Source organism: Eumetopias jubatus, unplaced genomic scaffold (assembly GCF_037043125.1).
Source record: "Eumetopias jubatus isolate StellerSeaLion01/CBP00866 unplaced genomic scaffold, mEumJub1_p1.0 scaffold_8, whole genome shotgun sequence".
Taxonomy (NCBI): Eukaryota; Metazoa; Chordata; class Mammalia; order Carnivora; family Otariidae; genus Eumetopias; species Eumetopias jubatus.
Window position 1 is genome coordinate 91,452,911 of NW_028274814.1, and position 17,705 is coordinate 91,470,615.

Genomic DNA, 17,705 nt, shown 5'->3' on the forward strand with positions numbered 1-17,705 from the left:
CACTCACTTAAAAAAAAAAAAAAAAAAAAAGAAAATCCCAGAACACTGTTAGTTGATTATAAATTTAACTGTTCTCAAAGAAATAAAGAGGCTTTTAATCACCAGCTAGCTTTATTAACACTGGTGATGAGAGCAGAAACAACTGGAAGGGAAAGCTGTCAATTCAGTACTGATGAGCACAGATTAATTCAGATAGACCCATGCCACAACAACGTTTAAGGGTCTAAACTAGGGGTTGGCAAACTATAGCGATGGGCCCGTTTGCCCACTGTTTTTATTTTTAAATTGTGATAAGAAACACACAACATAAAATTTACCATCTTAACAAATTTTAAGGGTACAAGCAACAGCATTAAGTATATTCACACAGGGAAGCAGATCTCCAGAACCTTTTCTTCTTGCAAATCTGAAACTCTGTACCCATTAAACAACTCACTATTTTTATATAAAGTTTTACGGGAACACAGTCGTGCTCATTCATTCATATATTGCCTAGTTTTACTCCAACAGCAAAGCTGGGCAACTGTGACAAAAACTGTCTGGCCTGACAGGCTATAATATTTACTTTCTGGCCCTTTACAGAAAAAGTTTGCTAGCCCCTGGTATAATCTCAATACATCTTAAGAGACTGTAATGAATTTTTAAGAACTGACTTAAAGAAATTCCTTGAAATTTCAAATAGCAACGGCAAATATTTTGCTCTAGTCTAAGCCCTTGGGTCTTATGCAAATATTGGGCCTGAGCTCTTACAAAGTGACCTTTTCTTCAGACATAGGGAGAAAAAAAAATTTTTTTTTAACCAAATGGCTCCAGCTTGCAATTATGTTTTAACAAGTCATAAAAATGAATTGTTTTGTTAGTACCCCCCAATCAAAGAGTCTCTCCCACCAACTTGCTACCTTCTGATTTTGTCTCAAAGATAACCACATTGTGGTTCATGGGCTGATTTGGAAGGTCCTCAAAGACCATCCAGATTGAGAAAGCAGCAGCTCTTACCTTTTCCGAAATGCACTATCTAAAAACTGTATTGAAGAATTAGTCATTGGGGTCTTGGCTTGCCTAATTAACCAGTGCTTATTCTAAAATTTAAAAAAAAAAAAAAAGTTAGCACCAAGTCACTACAATCAAATAAACTACTAGAGTACATAATGGAAAGGAGCATTTTCTACTTCAGCAAAAAGGAACTTACCGGAGCATTTAAGGAACTTAAGACTTCCTCTCCCCTGCCCCATGTACTCCTAAAAACACTCTCTACAGATTATCACTCATTCTTTAGCTTCTTCCCAGTAGCTCCGAAGGCCTGGGCTCCTTGTTAGCAGCATTAATCAGCATTCCAAGAGATTTAGTGAAAGATATTGGGAAACTACTGGTTAAAAGGAGACTGAATCTATTAACACCTAGTCTATGCTTTGGGTCTACTACCCAGGCTACAAAAGGGTAAATATTAACTTTATCTTTCAATAAGTTTTGCCCTAATAAGCCATCATTCTATCACCCTCTATTTTCCTACCCAAGATATTGATTATCCTAGAACTCTGGGAAAAATCTCATCATAGCAATTTCCCAAAACCTCAAGCCCAAATCTAGAAGGTTCTTATCATTTAAATAAAGCACTCACAGTTCTAAAGAACAAAAACATTCCCATATATCATTAATTCTCTCCTCTCTACTCATAAAGCCCTAAGTTACCATCTCCCAAACTATCAGCCTCAAAGGGTTCTTAGTTAATATGTTTGAGAAACGTTATACAGCATATCCTCCTGTTGGAAATTCATGTTGGAACAGGAATAACTGAGAAATTATGTAATAGAGTGACTTAGTTAAAATTTCTAAACTTACTTGCTTAAGGGAACTTCTATTAACTTCTTTTGGAACATAGAGAATGACCCTCTAGTTCAAAACTCCATTCTCTCAGCTTTAAAAATCCTACTTAAAACATTTGCCTACAATGTGCCAGGCAATGTGCTGCATATTTCTATGTTCTTTAATCCATATTGCAGCTGCATAAGGAAAGAGGACCTTCCACTTTATTTCTCCCACTTTAGACAGAAAAGCAGAAGTTAAGCATCTTGCTCAGTCAGGTCATTTGGTTCGAAAGTGGTAGTGCTGAGTCTAATCCAAGACTCATTCAGTCTACCACATCTCACCAGCAATTAAGATTTCTGGGCAACAGGCACAAGGCAGTACAGAACTTCTGCCTTTGAACCAGTGAACAGCCTACACTCTGTGCCAAGGAAAGTATAAGTAACTGGCATATTAGGCAAGTATTTAGGTTGTGGTCCTTAATTATATTCCCTGCTCTGGCTCATCTCTCCATTCAACTTCCCTTTCTAATCATATTGCACTATGTTACCCCCTCTTTCCTATGCCTCAGGCCTGGTGAGGGCCACCCACAGGAAGCTGCTGCAGCCCTAGCTCAGCCCCACGGGACGTGTCTCAGTCACTGCCACATAGGAGGAAAGCCAGCATAGAGATTTAGCAGGAGAGCCTGTAGTCAAGAAAGATAGCATTTCTTTAGTATTTCCTGTGGACTCTCCAGCTGTTAACTGGATGTGTGGCAGGAAGCTTATCTGTCCTTCTGAAGCAAGTTTATGCTATCTATTATATTCAAGATAGGTACAATTACCTTTAAAAAGATCTGGAAGGAAAACCAACTACATGGCTCAAAGGCTCCCTAACAAGGTAATATACAGTTACTTATATCAAGTGTTTAATTCAAGGGTTAAGGGAAGCTACCGTTCCATGGATGTTGAAGTTCTTATTTCTTGGTGCAAAGACGTTCTGGAAGGTCTTCTGGTACTGAGGTGCGGCTGTCCAAGGAGAATGAGGTGCTGGTGTGGAGATCATCATGAAGAACGGCTCAGAGTTGGACTTGTAGTCCAGGAAGCCCAAAGAGATATTAGCCTGAGATATACAAATATCTGTCATCTTCTATCTTACCCAACAGTTCAGGACTTGAGAGATGCATGTTCTCAGGTATACAGGAGGTATAGGGTCATATTAGTTTTTAATCAATCTTAAAAATTTTAACCAATTTTAACAATTTTAATGTTAACACAATCTATGTCACAGTTATTTACAAGTGTGTTGTTGGAACAAATATTTGGGTTTTAGGCAATACTTATTTAAAAAAATAAGTATAAAAAAAGCATACCATCCTAAAAAGCAAGTAAGATCTTAGTGATTAGACATGATCTAAAAATTGTTATGCCTCCCATAAGGAAAGAAATAGTAATTTGGCCTTTTAAGGATTAGCCTGCATTAATACGGCTTAGAGTATGCCTCTGATACCTTGAAGTATATAAAAAGAGAGTCAATCTAATTCACAGTGGGACAGGTGGATTAAGTTACCTTATTCTTATAAAAATATACAGAGCGTAGATATCATAAGTTATGCCAGCTAAAGCAGCTAAGCTAAATGAATAACATTGAATCCAAATACCTCACACCAGGATTTTAATTTATATTGACTTACATTTTTCATTTGCTTATCTGGAGACACATTACGAAAATGAAAGCATCCCACATACATGCTATGCGTTTAATTGTTCTAGTTGATTTATAGCTTCATTTATTTCCATCACTAAACTCAAAGGATATTGACCATCCGACCCACCTGCTTACTCTAGCCCTGTCAGAAGCCTGTGGTCCCAACATGCCAAGCACACTTCTGCCTCAGTGCCCCCACAGCCATTGTTCCCTCTGTCCGTGCACCCTTTCCACTGATCTGCACAAGTCACTCTCACCTCTTTAGACGTTATCTAAGTAACCCCCATACCTTGTCTTATTTGTCTACCTGATCACCAAGAGGGCTTCTGCTTCATTTACTGAACACCTGCTATGCTGGGTGCTGAAATATTTGGTGAATAAATACTCTGTGGAGGGCTGTCATTAGAAACACCTCAGACAGGAAAGGAAAGTCCTAAATTCACCCAGTTTCAGTAATTTTTATATAGAAATCCACAAAGCCTTAAGAACTCCCAGTCCCTAGCTCCTCATCCTCATGGTGAAGCTGTCCTCTCATAGCCTGTGAGTGAATCTGGGGTCAAGAGTAAGAACCTCTAAAGTAAAATCTCTTCAAAGTAATCTCTACAGTCTTAGAGATTAGCCTTTGGAAAAGGATTTGTTGCTGGAATTTCAAGAACATTAACTCTGAGCCTGGCTTATATACAAAGAAAAATGCCCTAAGGAGTCTTTAATCAGTTGGAAATATTTTTGGCAGGTAAATGAAGTCATTATTCATTTACATTACTCAACATGACCAAGTCCAAAGGTTTTCTAAGCAGAGGTTTCAATCAATTGTGAGCCAAACCTGCAAGGACAGAGCTTTGATAACTCACCAGAACATCTGTCAGGTAGTCCACACTGTAGTTTTCACCATGCTTCCGTGCCTTCCCATTGATAGAGAGGGTGTAATTATAGTATTTAGAATTCTTTTCCTATTAGACAGGAAAGTAAAATTTGTTAAGAGGTCAGCACACCAAATGAAAGTCAGAAATCATGCAGGGCTAAACTATACTGTTTAAATAGTAGTAAGACATTTTGGGGCAACTGGGTGGCATGGTTGGTTAAGCGTCGGACTCTTGGTTTTGGCTCAGGTTGTGATCTCAGGGTTGTGAGATTCAGCCCTTCATCAGGCTCCACGCTCAGCGTGGAGTCTGCTTGAGACTCTCTCTCCTTCTGCCCCAGCACCCCCCCGCCAGCCCCAGTCATATAAATCTTTAAAGAAAAAAAAGGCATTAAAAAAAAAAAAGGTAATTACTGAAGTTAGTACTGAACTGGATTTTCTGACTACAGTTTTATTAACTATTAGCATAGTTTCAATAATCTGTCTTGGTTTAAAAAGCCACAAGTGGATCAGATAGAACTGACAAATATGTAACTAAACCTTGTGTGATGTAGGAAAAAAATCCCCCAGAGGAGTGATTCCCAAATCAACAGACTTGCTTTTAAGAGGATAAAATGGCTAATCATAAATGCAAAGCAACTTATATCAAAATCAGAGCTAAATTATAAACATATTTTACTGTAGGGCTGTGTATAATTGTCACAGACTTCAATAATCACTCACCAAGGCATACCAATAACTCCAGCCTAGAGGAACGTGTTCTAGTCCACCGGCATCTGGGGCTCCATACTGAAAAGCAAGACAAGCAGGACATCAGAAATGCTTAGACATGACCAGATCAGAAAGAAAGAGGAAACTTTTAGAATCCTTTTAGATCAGTGTCTGAAACCAGGTGCTCAATTTTCCCCAACACATAAATCCAGTCAAAAAGTAAAGAACACTATAATCCTAGGAACTTCTGAAGCAGGAGTTTGCAAACTATGGCCAGCAGGCCAAATCTAGCCTGCCGACTATTTGTATGATCAGCAAGCTAAGAATTTTTTTCCAACCATTAAAAAATACAAACAGCAATCAATAGAGGAATATTTTGTGACATGTGACAGTTTTAGAAAATTGAAATTTCGGTGATGAAGTTTTTTTGGAACACAGATGCACTCATTTTGATTTGTGTATGTCTATTGCTGCTTTCATGCTACGATGGTAGAGTCAAATAAAGGACTCCCCATTATTTGCAGTTTCATTTCCCATGGTTTCAGTTAACCAGGGGTCAACTGTAGTCCAGAAGCAAATGATCTTCCTGTCAGAAGGTCCCGATGCCTGTCATTGCCCTCACGTGATCGCATCATGTAGGCACTGTACCACCTCACGTCATCACAGGAAGGGGGAGTGCAGTGCACTAAGATATTTTGAGAGACACAACATTCACATAATTTTTATTGCATTATATGGTTGCAATTGTTCTATTTTGTTATTAGTTGTTGTTAATCTCTTACTGTGCCTAACTTAGAAGTTAAACTTTATCACAGGTACATACACACAGATAAAAACAGTATACATAAAGTTTAGTACTATCGTGGTTTCAGGCATCTCCTGGGGGTCTGGGAAAGCATCCCCCATGGATAAGGTGTGTGTCGGGGACTACTGTCATCACAAAAGAGACATACAGCCTGCAAAGCCCAAAATATTTACTTCTGGCCCTTTCTAGAAAAAGTCCGCATGGCTTAGGCCACAGAGTTCATTTCCTGAGGCAGAGACTGAATACTCCAACTGAGCTTGTGGCTAACAACAGCCTAAATAATCAGACTGTGAGCTCTCAGCCTATAACTTCACTTGTCCTGATGATGAAACCTACTTTTGGAGCTTAATTTATTTGATGAGATGAATTAAGTGACCACAGAATCATCCCATTTTATCTCAACAAGGTTTAGTATTGCCCATTTAAGGAAGAATTTAATACATGAGAAATCTTTGTATTTTATTGAATTTCTCCGAATTTTGTATACAATTAAATGTTCTTTGATATACAAAGTGGTATAAATTCTCTTTATGACCCACAGCCTTATCTCAATAACATAGTGTCGGTACTTATTTCTCATGATTCTTTTCAAACTGACTTCTCTTCCTTCAAACTCACTAGGTTGCAAATTCTCCCAATTATTGTGGGGAGGGGAAGAATGAACAGAAAATTCAGATCAAATATTAGTATCTCTAGCAACCATGGATAAAGTATTTTAAGAAAATGTACATCTTTTCTTTATCCTGCATCCCCAGTTTTACTATAAGAGATAACCGAGATACTCTCAAATAAACTATTTCCTTTAAGTTTGAACTCTGACTAAAAAGCTAAGGCCAATGTGGTGAACCCGGGGGCCATGAAATCTGGCCTTGGCAGGCTATAATGGGTATCCCTCCATGCAGGCGCACAAGAGGCCAGCACATCCACCACTAAGCCATATGCTTTAGTGGCCTGAATATCCCAGGCTCTGGGTGTTTTCCCTCTATCACTGATCTCTCCCATTTTTTTCAAGTTAGAAAATGGAGTAAGTCTTAAGTTGTTATAATGCAGGAAAGGGGGTAGGAGGAAAAAATTCTTCATTCTCATCCTGATAAAGGGGAAACGGAGACAAAGATACCATGACAGCCACATGAGAAGCAAAATTCTTGAAGAAAAAGGGGAAGATGCATCAGATAGCAGCAGTCATAGGACAACTTTTAAATAAATGCTATGAGGCTATTTAAAGGAAGAAGAACTACAGTACTTAAATCATGTAAACATGCTCATGTAAGTAAATTCTTGTTTAATGGGCAGATTAGGAGAAAACAACATATACCAAAAACATTTTAACATGACTCAAATGGATAATAACTAAAAGACAACATGAATTACATTAATTCACATTTATAAACCTTTTTTTTTTAAAGGAATAATTAGATCATTCAACCTACCTCATTTAAGTATTTCCCTGCGAAAAAGGTCTGATAACCACACATCGATCTGAGAATTGCTGGGAAAGTATTTGGTTCTTGGATCTTCTGCCAAGACTTACTACTGCAGTTCCCCTCTAAAGTGTTGTTAACAACGTGATGATTATGTGGGTATTTCCCTGTCAAGATACTGGCTCTGCTCGGGCAGCAAAGAGCACTTGGCACATACTACAAAGAGAACAGAAGCAAAAAACCAAGTTACACAAGAAAGATGGATTTCTCATCATTTCTAAAGAGAGTAAAGAAAGCTACTTAATACTCTTTGAATTTCAAGTTTCCCATGGAATAGAGTTTTTTGGGTTTTTTTTGGTAACACGACACACTTCTGAGCTGTTTTAAGTCACACAGTAGGAAGTAAACCAGATAAAAGAAACCAAGAGAACAGATTTTTCAGTTGGGTTTCTTTCTGCAGAATAAGTTATTCCAATCTCATCTGCCAAAGAAACATTTACAGGACAGGAGCTAGGTCTTTTTTTTAAGTAGGCTCTATGCCCAGTGTGGAGCCCAAAATGGGGCTTGAACTCAAGACCCTGAGATCAAGACCTGAGCTGAGATCAAGAGTAGGACCCTGAACTGAATGAGCCACCCAGGCGCCTCTAGGAGCTAGGTCTTAACCAAAAATAAAGACTATTACTTGAATCTAATGTAGCTGAGAGGCACAAGTTCATTTTCAGGATAATCTGTAGCTTTATATATTTCCTGTATCACTTAATACACTGGACATAGATTATTCTTTCTACTCTAATTATATTTCTATTAGCTACTATCATCAATAAACTTTGCCCATTCTACCTAATATTTGTATACGTCTTAGTACACATCACCAAGCCACTTTACAGAGAATAATACTAGTTTATACTCTCACCAGCAGGGAAAGAATGCTCATTCAAGTACACCCTTGCCACAATTACATATCATCCCTTTTAAATAATCGGCATTTCTTTGGCCTTTCAAACTGGATGTGGCATTTTTAAATACTGGTGAGGATGAACATTCTCCACATGCATACTGACCAACTGTGTTTACGTGAATGATTTGTTCATGTGCTTTGTACATTTTTTCCTCCTGGGGCATCAGCTTCTTGTACATATAATCTGAGTTAAGGGAGGAATTCAGTCATGTTACATATATTTGCCATTTTTTACTTCTGCTTTTTAAATTTTGTCAGATATTTGACTTCTGTAATTTTTACATTGGCAAGCCTTTCAATCCTTTTGCTTTTTTGTCTGCTGACCTATTTTTTGATCAATCTCACACTGTTTACTGTATCTTCATATTACATTTTATTATCTGGAAGGGCAATTTCCTCCTTTAAGAAATTACCTTGATTGTTCTAACCTACTTATAATTCCAGATAAATTTAGAATCACTTTTTTCAGCCTAAAAAAAAAATCTTGTTGAGATTCTGATTAGGATAAACTAATCCTGGGTCTTCCCACAGAAAATGACGGGTGTGTCTACATATTAAGTATTATTATTACATCATGCACAAAGTTCTGTAACCTTATTTATATAGGTCTTAACCATTACTGGCCACCACCAGCTATACCTAGAGTCTGCATTTTCCAGCTGTATGAATGGGCTCTATTCTCTCTCCTCCTCAGTACTTCTCTAACTGGTTATACAGGAGAAGATTATTTTTATTTTTCATTTCTACTTTACTAAACTCTAGTAATTTAAAAAGTTTTCAAACAATTCTACGTTTTCTAGGTAGAAAATACAAAGAAGTGGAAATAATAATTGTGTCTCTTTCCAATATTCCAGTTAATTCCGCAGGGCTTGTGCCAATGACTAGACAATTCAGAACAGCATTAAATGACAAGTATTAGGCCCCTGTCTCATCTCTAATAGCAGTGGCCTGAGTCTTTCACCTTAACTATAAGGTGTGCTATTTGTTTGAAATACTCATCATAATAAGGATGTATTCTTCTAACAGTTTAATACATTACCAGGAAAGGATGCTAAAATTTCAGAGGACTTTCAAGCGTCTATTAAGATTTTGTCTTTCAACTACTGATCTTGTTGGACAATATAACAACTACCATTATGCAATATGTACTATAAGTCAGGTGCTGATATAAGTGCTCGCTTTACACCTATCTACTCATTTAATATCACAGAATCCCGAAACAGCTTTTAGTACACCCAGTTACAAATGGGGAAACCAAGGGCCGCAGAAAGGTTAATAACTTGCCCAACGTCACACAGTTAGAAAAGAGGCAGAGAGAGCATTCGAAACTAGGTGATCCAGCTCTAGAATCTGTGCTCTTAAGCAAAACACTATGTTTTGCTGTTTAATGTATTTCCTGATAAGCTAGGCTACTACTTACTTGGTTATGTGCATGGTTCCTGAATTTGATTTGTTAGTATTTTATTACGGATCTTTCCATCTCTTTGCATCTCCTTCCTTTTTTCCTTCCCTTCCTTCATCTGGGCTCCACACCAGGCCTGAACTCACAACCCTGAGATCAAGACCTGAGCTGAGCTCAACAGTCGGACGCTTAACTGACTGAGCCACCCAGGCGCCCCGCACCTACGTTTATATATACATATATATATTTATATTTCACATACACACATATATGTGTATGTATACACACACAGATGTTTGTTTTGTTTGGTTACTATTACCTTTCTCAGGTTTGACTGTCAGGGTTAACTGGGCTTTGTAAAGTGGCCCGCAAGCGTTGACCACAAAGCAATTTACACAGCATGAACGTTAACTTGATTATTCCAATCCATTTCAAACCTCAAACAGTGAGGCTTTAAAGAAAATTCTCTAGTTCTGAGCTATAAATCAAACTGGCTTAGAAAATACCTACAATTAAGGTTCAATTCGTAAAAAGTAGTATTTCAATTAAAAGAATTTAAATCACATTAAATAAAGTCCTTCCTTTAGATCAGGCATTTAACTAGGGAAAAAACCACAGAGATTAGACTCCCCAAAAGAGAGTGCTTCTTCTTAGAACATGAACAGAAAGTCTCACAAAATTAAGTTAACTTCAAAACTTACAGCACTGGAGAAAGTCATCCCCATTTCTCCAATGAGAGCCTTGGTTTTCTTTAGTGGTGTCTGTGAAGTAAATAATCATCTGTTAAACCATTTCCTCCAATAAACAAAACACACAGACCAAAACTCATGTTTTTTGCATCTCATTTGCAACGATCAGCTCCATTTGACACTAAGAAACCACCAAGAAGAGTCCTGTGTGATTCTGGAGATGAACCAAACAGGTTTGGTTATAGTCAGTTATGTCCCATGCAAAAGATTAAAGGGGTCATAATGCCTGAAGGAAGGGAAAGTTCACAGCTCATTGTTGCATTATTCTAGCAATACTGATTTCAATGTAAAGAAATTTTGGTGCTATCTTTCGTCACCAGCCCCCTCACAAGATAGATAAGGCAGATCTCCATTAATTCATCTTTAAGGAGCAAGATGTGGGCTAAGAGATGAAAGGAGCCTTCCACCCTTTAAAACAGAAATAACGCTTAGGTTCGAAAGCCAGATAAGGTCCTGAAGCCCAGAAAAGGACTCAAATATCACAAATCCAGTGATGGGAGTCCAAACGCACGCTTTTCAACTGTAAGCTCAAAACCTCATGCACTAGACCAATCACTACCTCAGGCAAGGACTTGAACCAGATGGCAAATAGTACTGACAACAATTAATCTCAAATCCTAGAGTGAGGATAAAAGTATGAAGAAGGTCATTTAAATACAAATAAAAGGAACACTAACAATCTTTATTCAGATTCCAGACAACAAAAATGTACCACTGAAGAGACTCTAATTTTAGTTGTATTGTATGAATCAGTTCATGATGATTTTGAAGTACCTTTGAAATCTAAGACCATATTTAGTGTTTTAAGTATACCTTATTGTGCAGTAATTCCTTAAAGATAATCTAAATGTATAATTACGTTAACAAGGGTCTTGTTTATAATACTGTATAAATGACTCTCCCCCACTGTTTTATATAGATAGTAAAAAACCTAAAGAACCCATAAGCTCAAAAGGATGAGGATTCTAATTTATTTAAGAAGACCTTTCATAATTTCATGAGTAGATCCATAACAGTTTCCCAGGAGATGCTACAGATGTATAAGGTCTTTGTTAACCTTCAGAAGCAATGTCACCAGCTATGATCTCCACAAAACATCACTGGGTGCTACCTTCAGGTAAAGAATATTGGGCTGAATGAAACACTGGTTTGACAAGAAATCTGAGTTATGATGACACAGGAAGGGGAAATAAGAATACAAAGTGTAAGTGGGGAAAGGACTATGTGAGTTGATTATATGGGACTTAATCCTCAAACTGGTAAATATGCAAAACTACTGAAGAAATATCTGCTTTACAGTAAGACCATACTGTGTGATTATAACCCATTTGTTAAACACTTAATGTGTGCCAGGCACTGATGGAGACCAGGACGGACAAAAGACAGAAGGCCCTTAGCCTCATGACCTTTGTACTCTTGGGGACTTAAAACAACTAACAGGTAAACAATCATTTCAGGCAGTGAAAAGTGCTATGAACGGAATAAACCAGGATGACGTGCTTACACCTGGTGAGAGGAAAGGGGGAAACTACTTTAGAAGGGTGGTCAGGACAGGCCTCTTTCAGGAGGTAACTTTGGTACTCAGAGTCACATGATGAGGAGGCCAGCCATGCAAAGATCCAGGGGAAGGTGCTTCCAGGCTGAGTGAATAGCAAGAACAAGGGCTGCTGGAGAAGAGGCACATGTGAGGAACAGAAAGGCGGCGAATGTGGTAGAAGCAGCACAGCAAGTAAAGGAGACTATGGTATAAGACAAGGTCAAGACGTTAGGCAGGAGCCAGCAGATGATGCAGGGCTGCACAGGAACACAGATTTTAGTCTCAGTAAGAAATTTATATTAATGATCATAATTTTTATACTGCTAACACTAGTACAGTGATAACCATAATCTGTGCTAAACCAAACAAATCCTAAACAAGAACCACACTGTACTGAAAATGTGCATGTCCATGCAATCTGAATGCTAAAATGGACCCTTAAGATGTCAGAAAAGATACTCCAAGGCTGGTCAGGTCAAGGCTGTACAACATTGCTTAAGCAGTAGCCAATCTTATACCTGAATACGGGTAAATGTGTTACTTTACTCCTCCAAAGCAAATCCCTTCCATAAAAATCCTAAGGAGTCATTTACTTTTTTGGCTCCCATGTACAGCTGCTCTGAAATAAAATATTAACATTTCTAATAATCTATGGCTAATTTTTCTTTTAACAACGAAAGACCACCTTGCTTTTAAGCAAAGACATGATGTAGTCTTTCCCTATATTTCATCATGGCTCCTTCCTTCACTTCCTTGAAGTTTTGACCAAATGTCACTTTTTCTAGAGTGAATGACTTTAAAAAGGGCAAGCTGTGCTTTTGTGAAGAACAGTGTGATCATCCTGCCATAATAACATTCAAGTAAAATAAAAAAATAGCAACTGTTCCCTAAGCAAAGTCCCACAGATGATATTGCAAGAATTACAGTGCAATGTTAAAGATGACGCATAAAAGACGATTTCAAAGATGACTGAAAGATTCTACGTGAAAAAACAATCACACAAGCACTATAATCCTTTGACCTGAGCTGATCTGGTTGATTGGACTACTGTTCATTTTGCCAACGATGGCAGCAATTCATAATCTTTTTTGTCAGACCTCACTCTCTCCACAAAAATGAAGATATAATACAGAGTATTACGTATAAATTAAGGACTTCCATGACCTCCCCCCCTCAACACACACAATGTCCCTGAGTATCATCTTCAGAATCTCTGATCTGAGGTATAATAAGTGGGTATAATAAGTGAGTAGCTGATGTGGGTATGTGGAATGACATCTGGTAAGTATTATCACAATATTCTAGAATATGAGAAAAAATGGGGCTTTGAGATCATAAGACACCAGGCTTTCCTACTTATTAGCTATACTAACTTTGGCCAAGTTACTTAACACCCTCTAAGTTATTACTTTCCTCTTATTTAAGGGAAGGACAATACGTACAGCAGAGGACTCCTGTAATGACTGAAGCACAAGTATAAAATACTTCATACTCTAACAGCTCCAAGTTGGTTTTCAAATGCTGTTATTGTCTTAGTGCTTTCCCTTCAAGTCCTGTTTGACAACTAGTGGTAGAATACTCTGGAAAAGGCTACAAGAGAAGCCAGAATACCCCAGTGAGTTGGGAGCATTAAATTTGACTTGTTCCCTCCACTCAATTTTGGCTCTTCTCTCTAGTATAAGCACCTATAAAAAAGAATCTGATACTAAAGAAGCAAATACGACTAACATGCTAAGGAGAAGATAACTCAAATCTACACAGACCACATTTGTGGTAAGAATTAAGAAACTCAATTCTGAACACCTTATATTTCAGTGATAAATTTATGTTTTCAACAGAGATGTAAAAGCTTGACCTTTTAATTGTTTTAGTCACTAAGCTATTACTAATTTTTGATGGAGATGGATTGCCTTTTCTAGACAAAACACTTTTCAAGGACACACACACACAAATTTTTTTCAAGGAATTTTGTGAGGAGGGTCAGTGTAGTGGTGGGAATGGGAAAAACAAAGTAAATTCCAGGAGGGCAATTAAGTCAAGACTCTTCAACGTCAATGTGGCAGAGCAGAAACTAAAAGGCAATGAGGCATATGTGGCAGGAAGAAGTGTGGAGTCAAAACGCAATGTTTCAGATGAAACAAACTAGAAAAGTTTCTCAGAGTCATGAACACAGCCCTGAGTAAGAAATACATTTTCATTCACAACCAGAAATATATATATGGATATGTGTACCTTTACCATATGTACCACATGTATCACACAGACATTTTCTATTCTACTTTATTCCACAGGAAAGTAAAAATCTGGTAGCTACTCACTAACCTAATTTCACAACTCACTTATGGGTTGAAATCGGCAGTTTGAAGGACACTGAGCTGAAAGCAAAAAGAGAACTGAAACGAAGAAATAAAGGATATATATATTTTCTTAAAGATAAAAGAAATGCCCTACCCAATCAGAGCACTCGTCAGGATTCTGACCTGTTTCAACTACTCAAGTGCCTTGGGAAAGCCACTTTCTCGGGCCTCCATGAGTAGGGGGTTGGGTGAAAGCTCCTGAAGGTCATAAATTCCAGAACTCTAAGATACAGAAGCAAAATCCACTCTGGGAAAGAATGAAGTCTCATGACCAAACGCATTTAAAATGGAACACGGACAATGGTAGCGAATGCATCGGCCAGGTGTTCAGTTAGGCTAATTGAATTTTCTCGATTCTTGTGAGGCAAAGCGCACCCTCGATAGTTCGACAACCTACCTACCAGATTAGTTCATTTCAGCACTTATTTTACAAATATCAGGCACAGACATTGTACACGGAGACAAATACAGAGGTGCCCTAGGTCCTTCAAAGAGAGGGCTGGACTTGTCCTCAGATCCTCTAATAAAAGAAAAACACAGCTTGCGTGCTCTTAGCTAGCACCTGCTCCTCCTTGGTCCAGCCCATCCCTAACTGGCGTCCACCTGTTTATCTTGAGCTATGAACGCGAACTCCGCAGCACTAAGGTCCAGACTAGGAGCTGTGTGTGGTGCGTGCATGTGTGCCTACTCAGAAGAGACGCGGGAGGAAGACGAAATACAGTCCTGCGGCCCCTCAAACTTGCGTAAGGGGTCTGGCGTGACAAAAGCAAAACTATCCTGGGCCAAGGCAGCCAGCTGAGGGAATTGGGGTGGGGATGGGGAAAGAGGACAAGAAACCTGGGGGTCAGCCCGGGAGATGGAGGGGCGGGGCAGAAATAGAAGAGTTACCATGCCGCCGAGCACTTCATCCTGGTCGTCGGTGAGGAGCAGCACCACATTGGGCCTCCGAGAGCCCGCCACCACCCCACAGACCCCCAGGCAGCTCCCCAGCAGCAGCAGCAGCAGCGCCGGGCTGCAGGAAGGCAGGTGACGGGGGCTGTTCCGCCGGGGCCCAGTTGGGGCCAGAGGCAGGAGCCACATGGCGGACAGGGCTCCGGGGGGGGGGGGCGCGGGACCGAGTAGAGGGACGCGCAGGTGACTGAAGGGCGAAAGGCGGATGAAACGCCGGAGGAAGAGGGTTGCCCGGAACAGGCCGGGGGCTGGGGTCAGGCGTTTTCTCCCCTAGCACGATCACGTGAACCGGGGACAGGGGGCGGAGCACGCCCTGCGGTCACGTGAGGACCGACGGGGTGGGCCTGCGGGCGGAAAAGGAGGGAGGACGGATCCGCGGCCCGGAAACCGGAAGGGGGCGAAGAGCGGGTCGGAGAGGGCGATTTGCATTTTCTTCAGTCTGAGGCTCGGGTTGGGTTCTCGGGCGATGTGAATGTGAACGCTTGGTGCAAGGATTAAAATGGAGCGAAGGTGGGGCGCCTGTGTGGCTCAGTTGGTTAGGCGGCTGCCTTCGGCTTAGGTCATGATCCGGGGTCCTGGGATCGAGCCCCGCATGAGGCCCCCTGCTCAGCGGGGAGTCTGTTTCTCTCTCCCTCTGCTGTTCCCCCTGCTTGTGCTCGCTCACTCGCTAAATAGATAAATAAATAAATACATACGTACATACTAAAATGGAGAGACGATAAGATGAAATGGAGGAGGGAATCAGCTCACAGTAAGCGATTAAGAGAAGGGAAGAATGTACCTACCAGATAGTAAGATCAGCTTATGGGCAAAAGTCTGGTCTCTATCGTATTTTATCTTCGAGTCTACAGACACTTATGAGGGCCCTTATATTTAATCATTTCTAATTTTCTCTACAACTCACCTATTACATTTGAAGCTGGATTCTGAGTCAGCTTTCTTAACTCCAAGCCTCAGCTGATAACGTGATTTCAAACAAGCAAACAACTTAGGGATATCCTGACAAGCTAATATTACTCGGTGAATTTTTGAAAGCCCTCTTAGAAGATGTTGGAGAATATGCACATTGAACAAAAACAAAACCCCTGAAACATGGTTACCCAACCACATTAAGTAATCTTTAGGGGGAAAAATTCCATGAACTAAGGCTCCAAATATTTCTGTGGTAGCTCTAGCACAGCTCTACCTCAACCCTCTGCTGAAGTCTATGAAAACAGAATTATCCCTGGCAAGGTGAGGGGTCAAGCCTTATTCCCAGCTTAGAGCAACAACCTGTACCTCCTGGCTCCTAACAAAGTGTATTTTCTCTAAGCTAGACCATCCGGCATAAAAAGTGTTTTAAAACTCATGAAAGCACTATACTATTAGGTAAAAATAATTGTGGAAGTACTTTGAAATGGCATATATACAACTATAAGCCTTACACAAAAGGAAGTGTTACCTTTTTGGAAAAAAAAAAGGCTTACAGAAGGCAAGAGAATCTTTACAAAATGAAGTAAAGGTCCACTGCAAGAAAAATTATTCTGGGAATCTGGTCAGAGTAGTTCCCAGATGACCATGGTACTGGGTTACAACCTCAAACTAGGCTCATTTTGCAAGCTGGTGCAATAATCCCTAAGAAATCAAGACTTCCATGAAGACTTCTGGCACAAAAAAGAACTTGCATTGATGCCCCAGATTTTAAGATTATATCACTGTTCTTAGTACAAGGCTAGATTATGAACTATTTGATGGCAGAGATTGTATAATTAAGGGCCAGCTTTATTGCAGATGCTAGACTAATGCTGAGGAAACACTGTTCCTTTTTCATGGAACTTGCAGTCTAGTTGCAGAAATATATACAATCTAATAATCACAGAGGTGTATAATTACAAATAAGGAGACATGCTATGAAGGAAAAGTAAAGAGAGCAATGAACATTTAAGGAGGTGGGGGGCTGACCTAATTTAAGGATTCGTTGAGGAAGTAAACTTTCAGTGGCCCTGGGGAGTCTAAATGGGAGATAATTTGTTAATGGGACAGTGGGGTGGTAGAATGTCTCCTAGGCACAGGGTACAGCATGTGCAAAGATCTTGAGGTAGTATATTCAAAGAACTAAAAGATGCCAGTGTAGTTGGAGCAGAGGGAGAGAAGGAGGTGGAGAGGTAGACAGGGCCCAGATCCTATGTCAAGGATTTTGGTCTTCATCATAAGGCTAATGGGAAATCACTTGAAGAGTAGGGGAGAAATAAAATCATACATGAATTTGTATAGGGTCCTTTATGCTGTGGTGTGGTGTACAGATTAGAAGAGACAAGAATGGATGAGGATAAGAGAACAAATCCAGATTTTGTGGGGTTTGAAGCTTATATGTATACAATTTGGCAAGGGTGGCTCCTTAAGTAAAAGAATAACAATTATAAATACAAAATTAGGTGCAAAAGGTGAATATTTATTTGGACTAAGAAAAGAAATAACCATATTATA

General features: G+C 39.5%; 1 protein-coding gene across 1 annotated transcript in view; it reads right to left on the bottom strand.

Moving 5' to 3' along the window:
- The window catches only part of GNS (glucosamine (N-acetyl)-6-sulfatase), a 54,316-nt gene extending 38,800 nt beyond the window's left edge, over window positions 1–15,516 (bottom strand). Inside the window, exons 1-7 of the mRNA XM_028110754.2 lie at window positions 15,177–15,516; window positions 10,347–10,406; window positions 7,295–7,501; window positions 5,072–5,137; window positions 4,341–4,439; window positions 2,737–2,904; window positions 997–1,079 (exon numbers count right to left, since the gene is read on the bottom strand). Coding sequence (XP_027966555.1) covers window positions 997–1,079; window positions 2,737–2,904; window positions 4,341–4,439; window positions 5,072–5,137; window positions 7,295–7,501; window positions 10,347–10,406; window positions 15,177–15,368 — 875 coding nt within the window. The 5' untranslated portion in view covers window positions 15,369–15,516. The remainder of the gene's footprint in view (window positions 1–996; window positions 1,080–2,736; window positions 2,905–4,340; window positions 4,440–5,071; window positions 5,138–7,294; window positions 7,502–10,346; window positions 10,407–15,176) is intronic.
- Window positions 15,517–17,705: the final 2,189 nt, after the last annotated feature.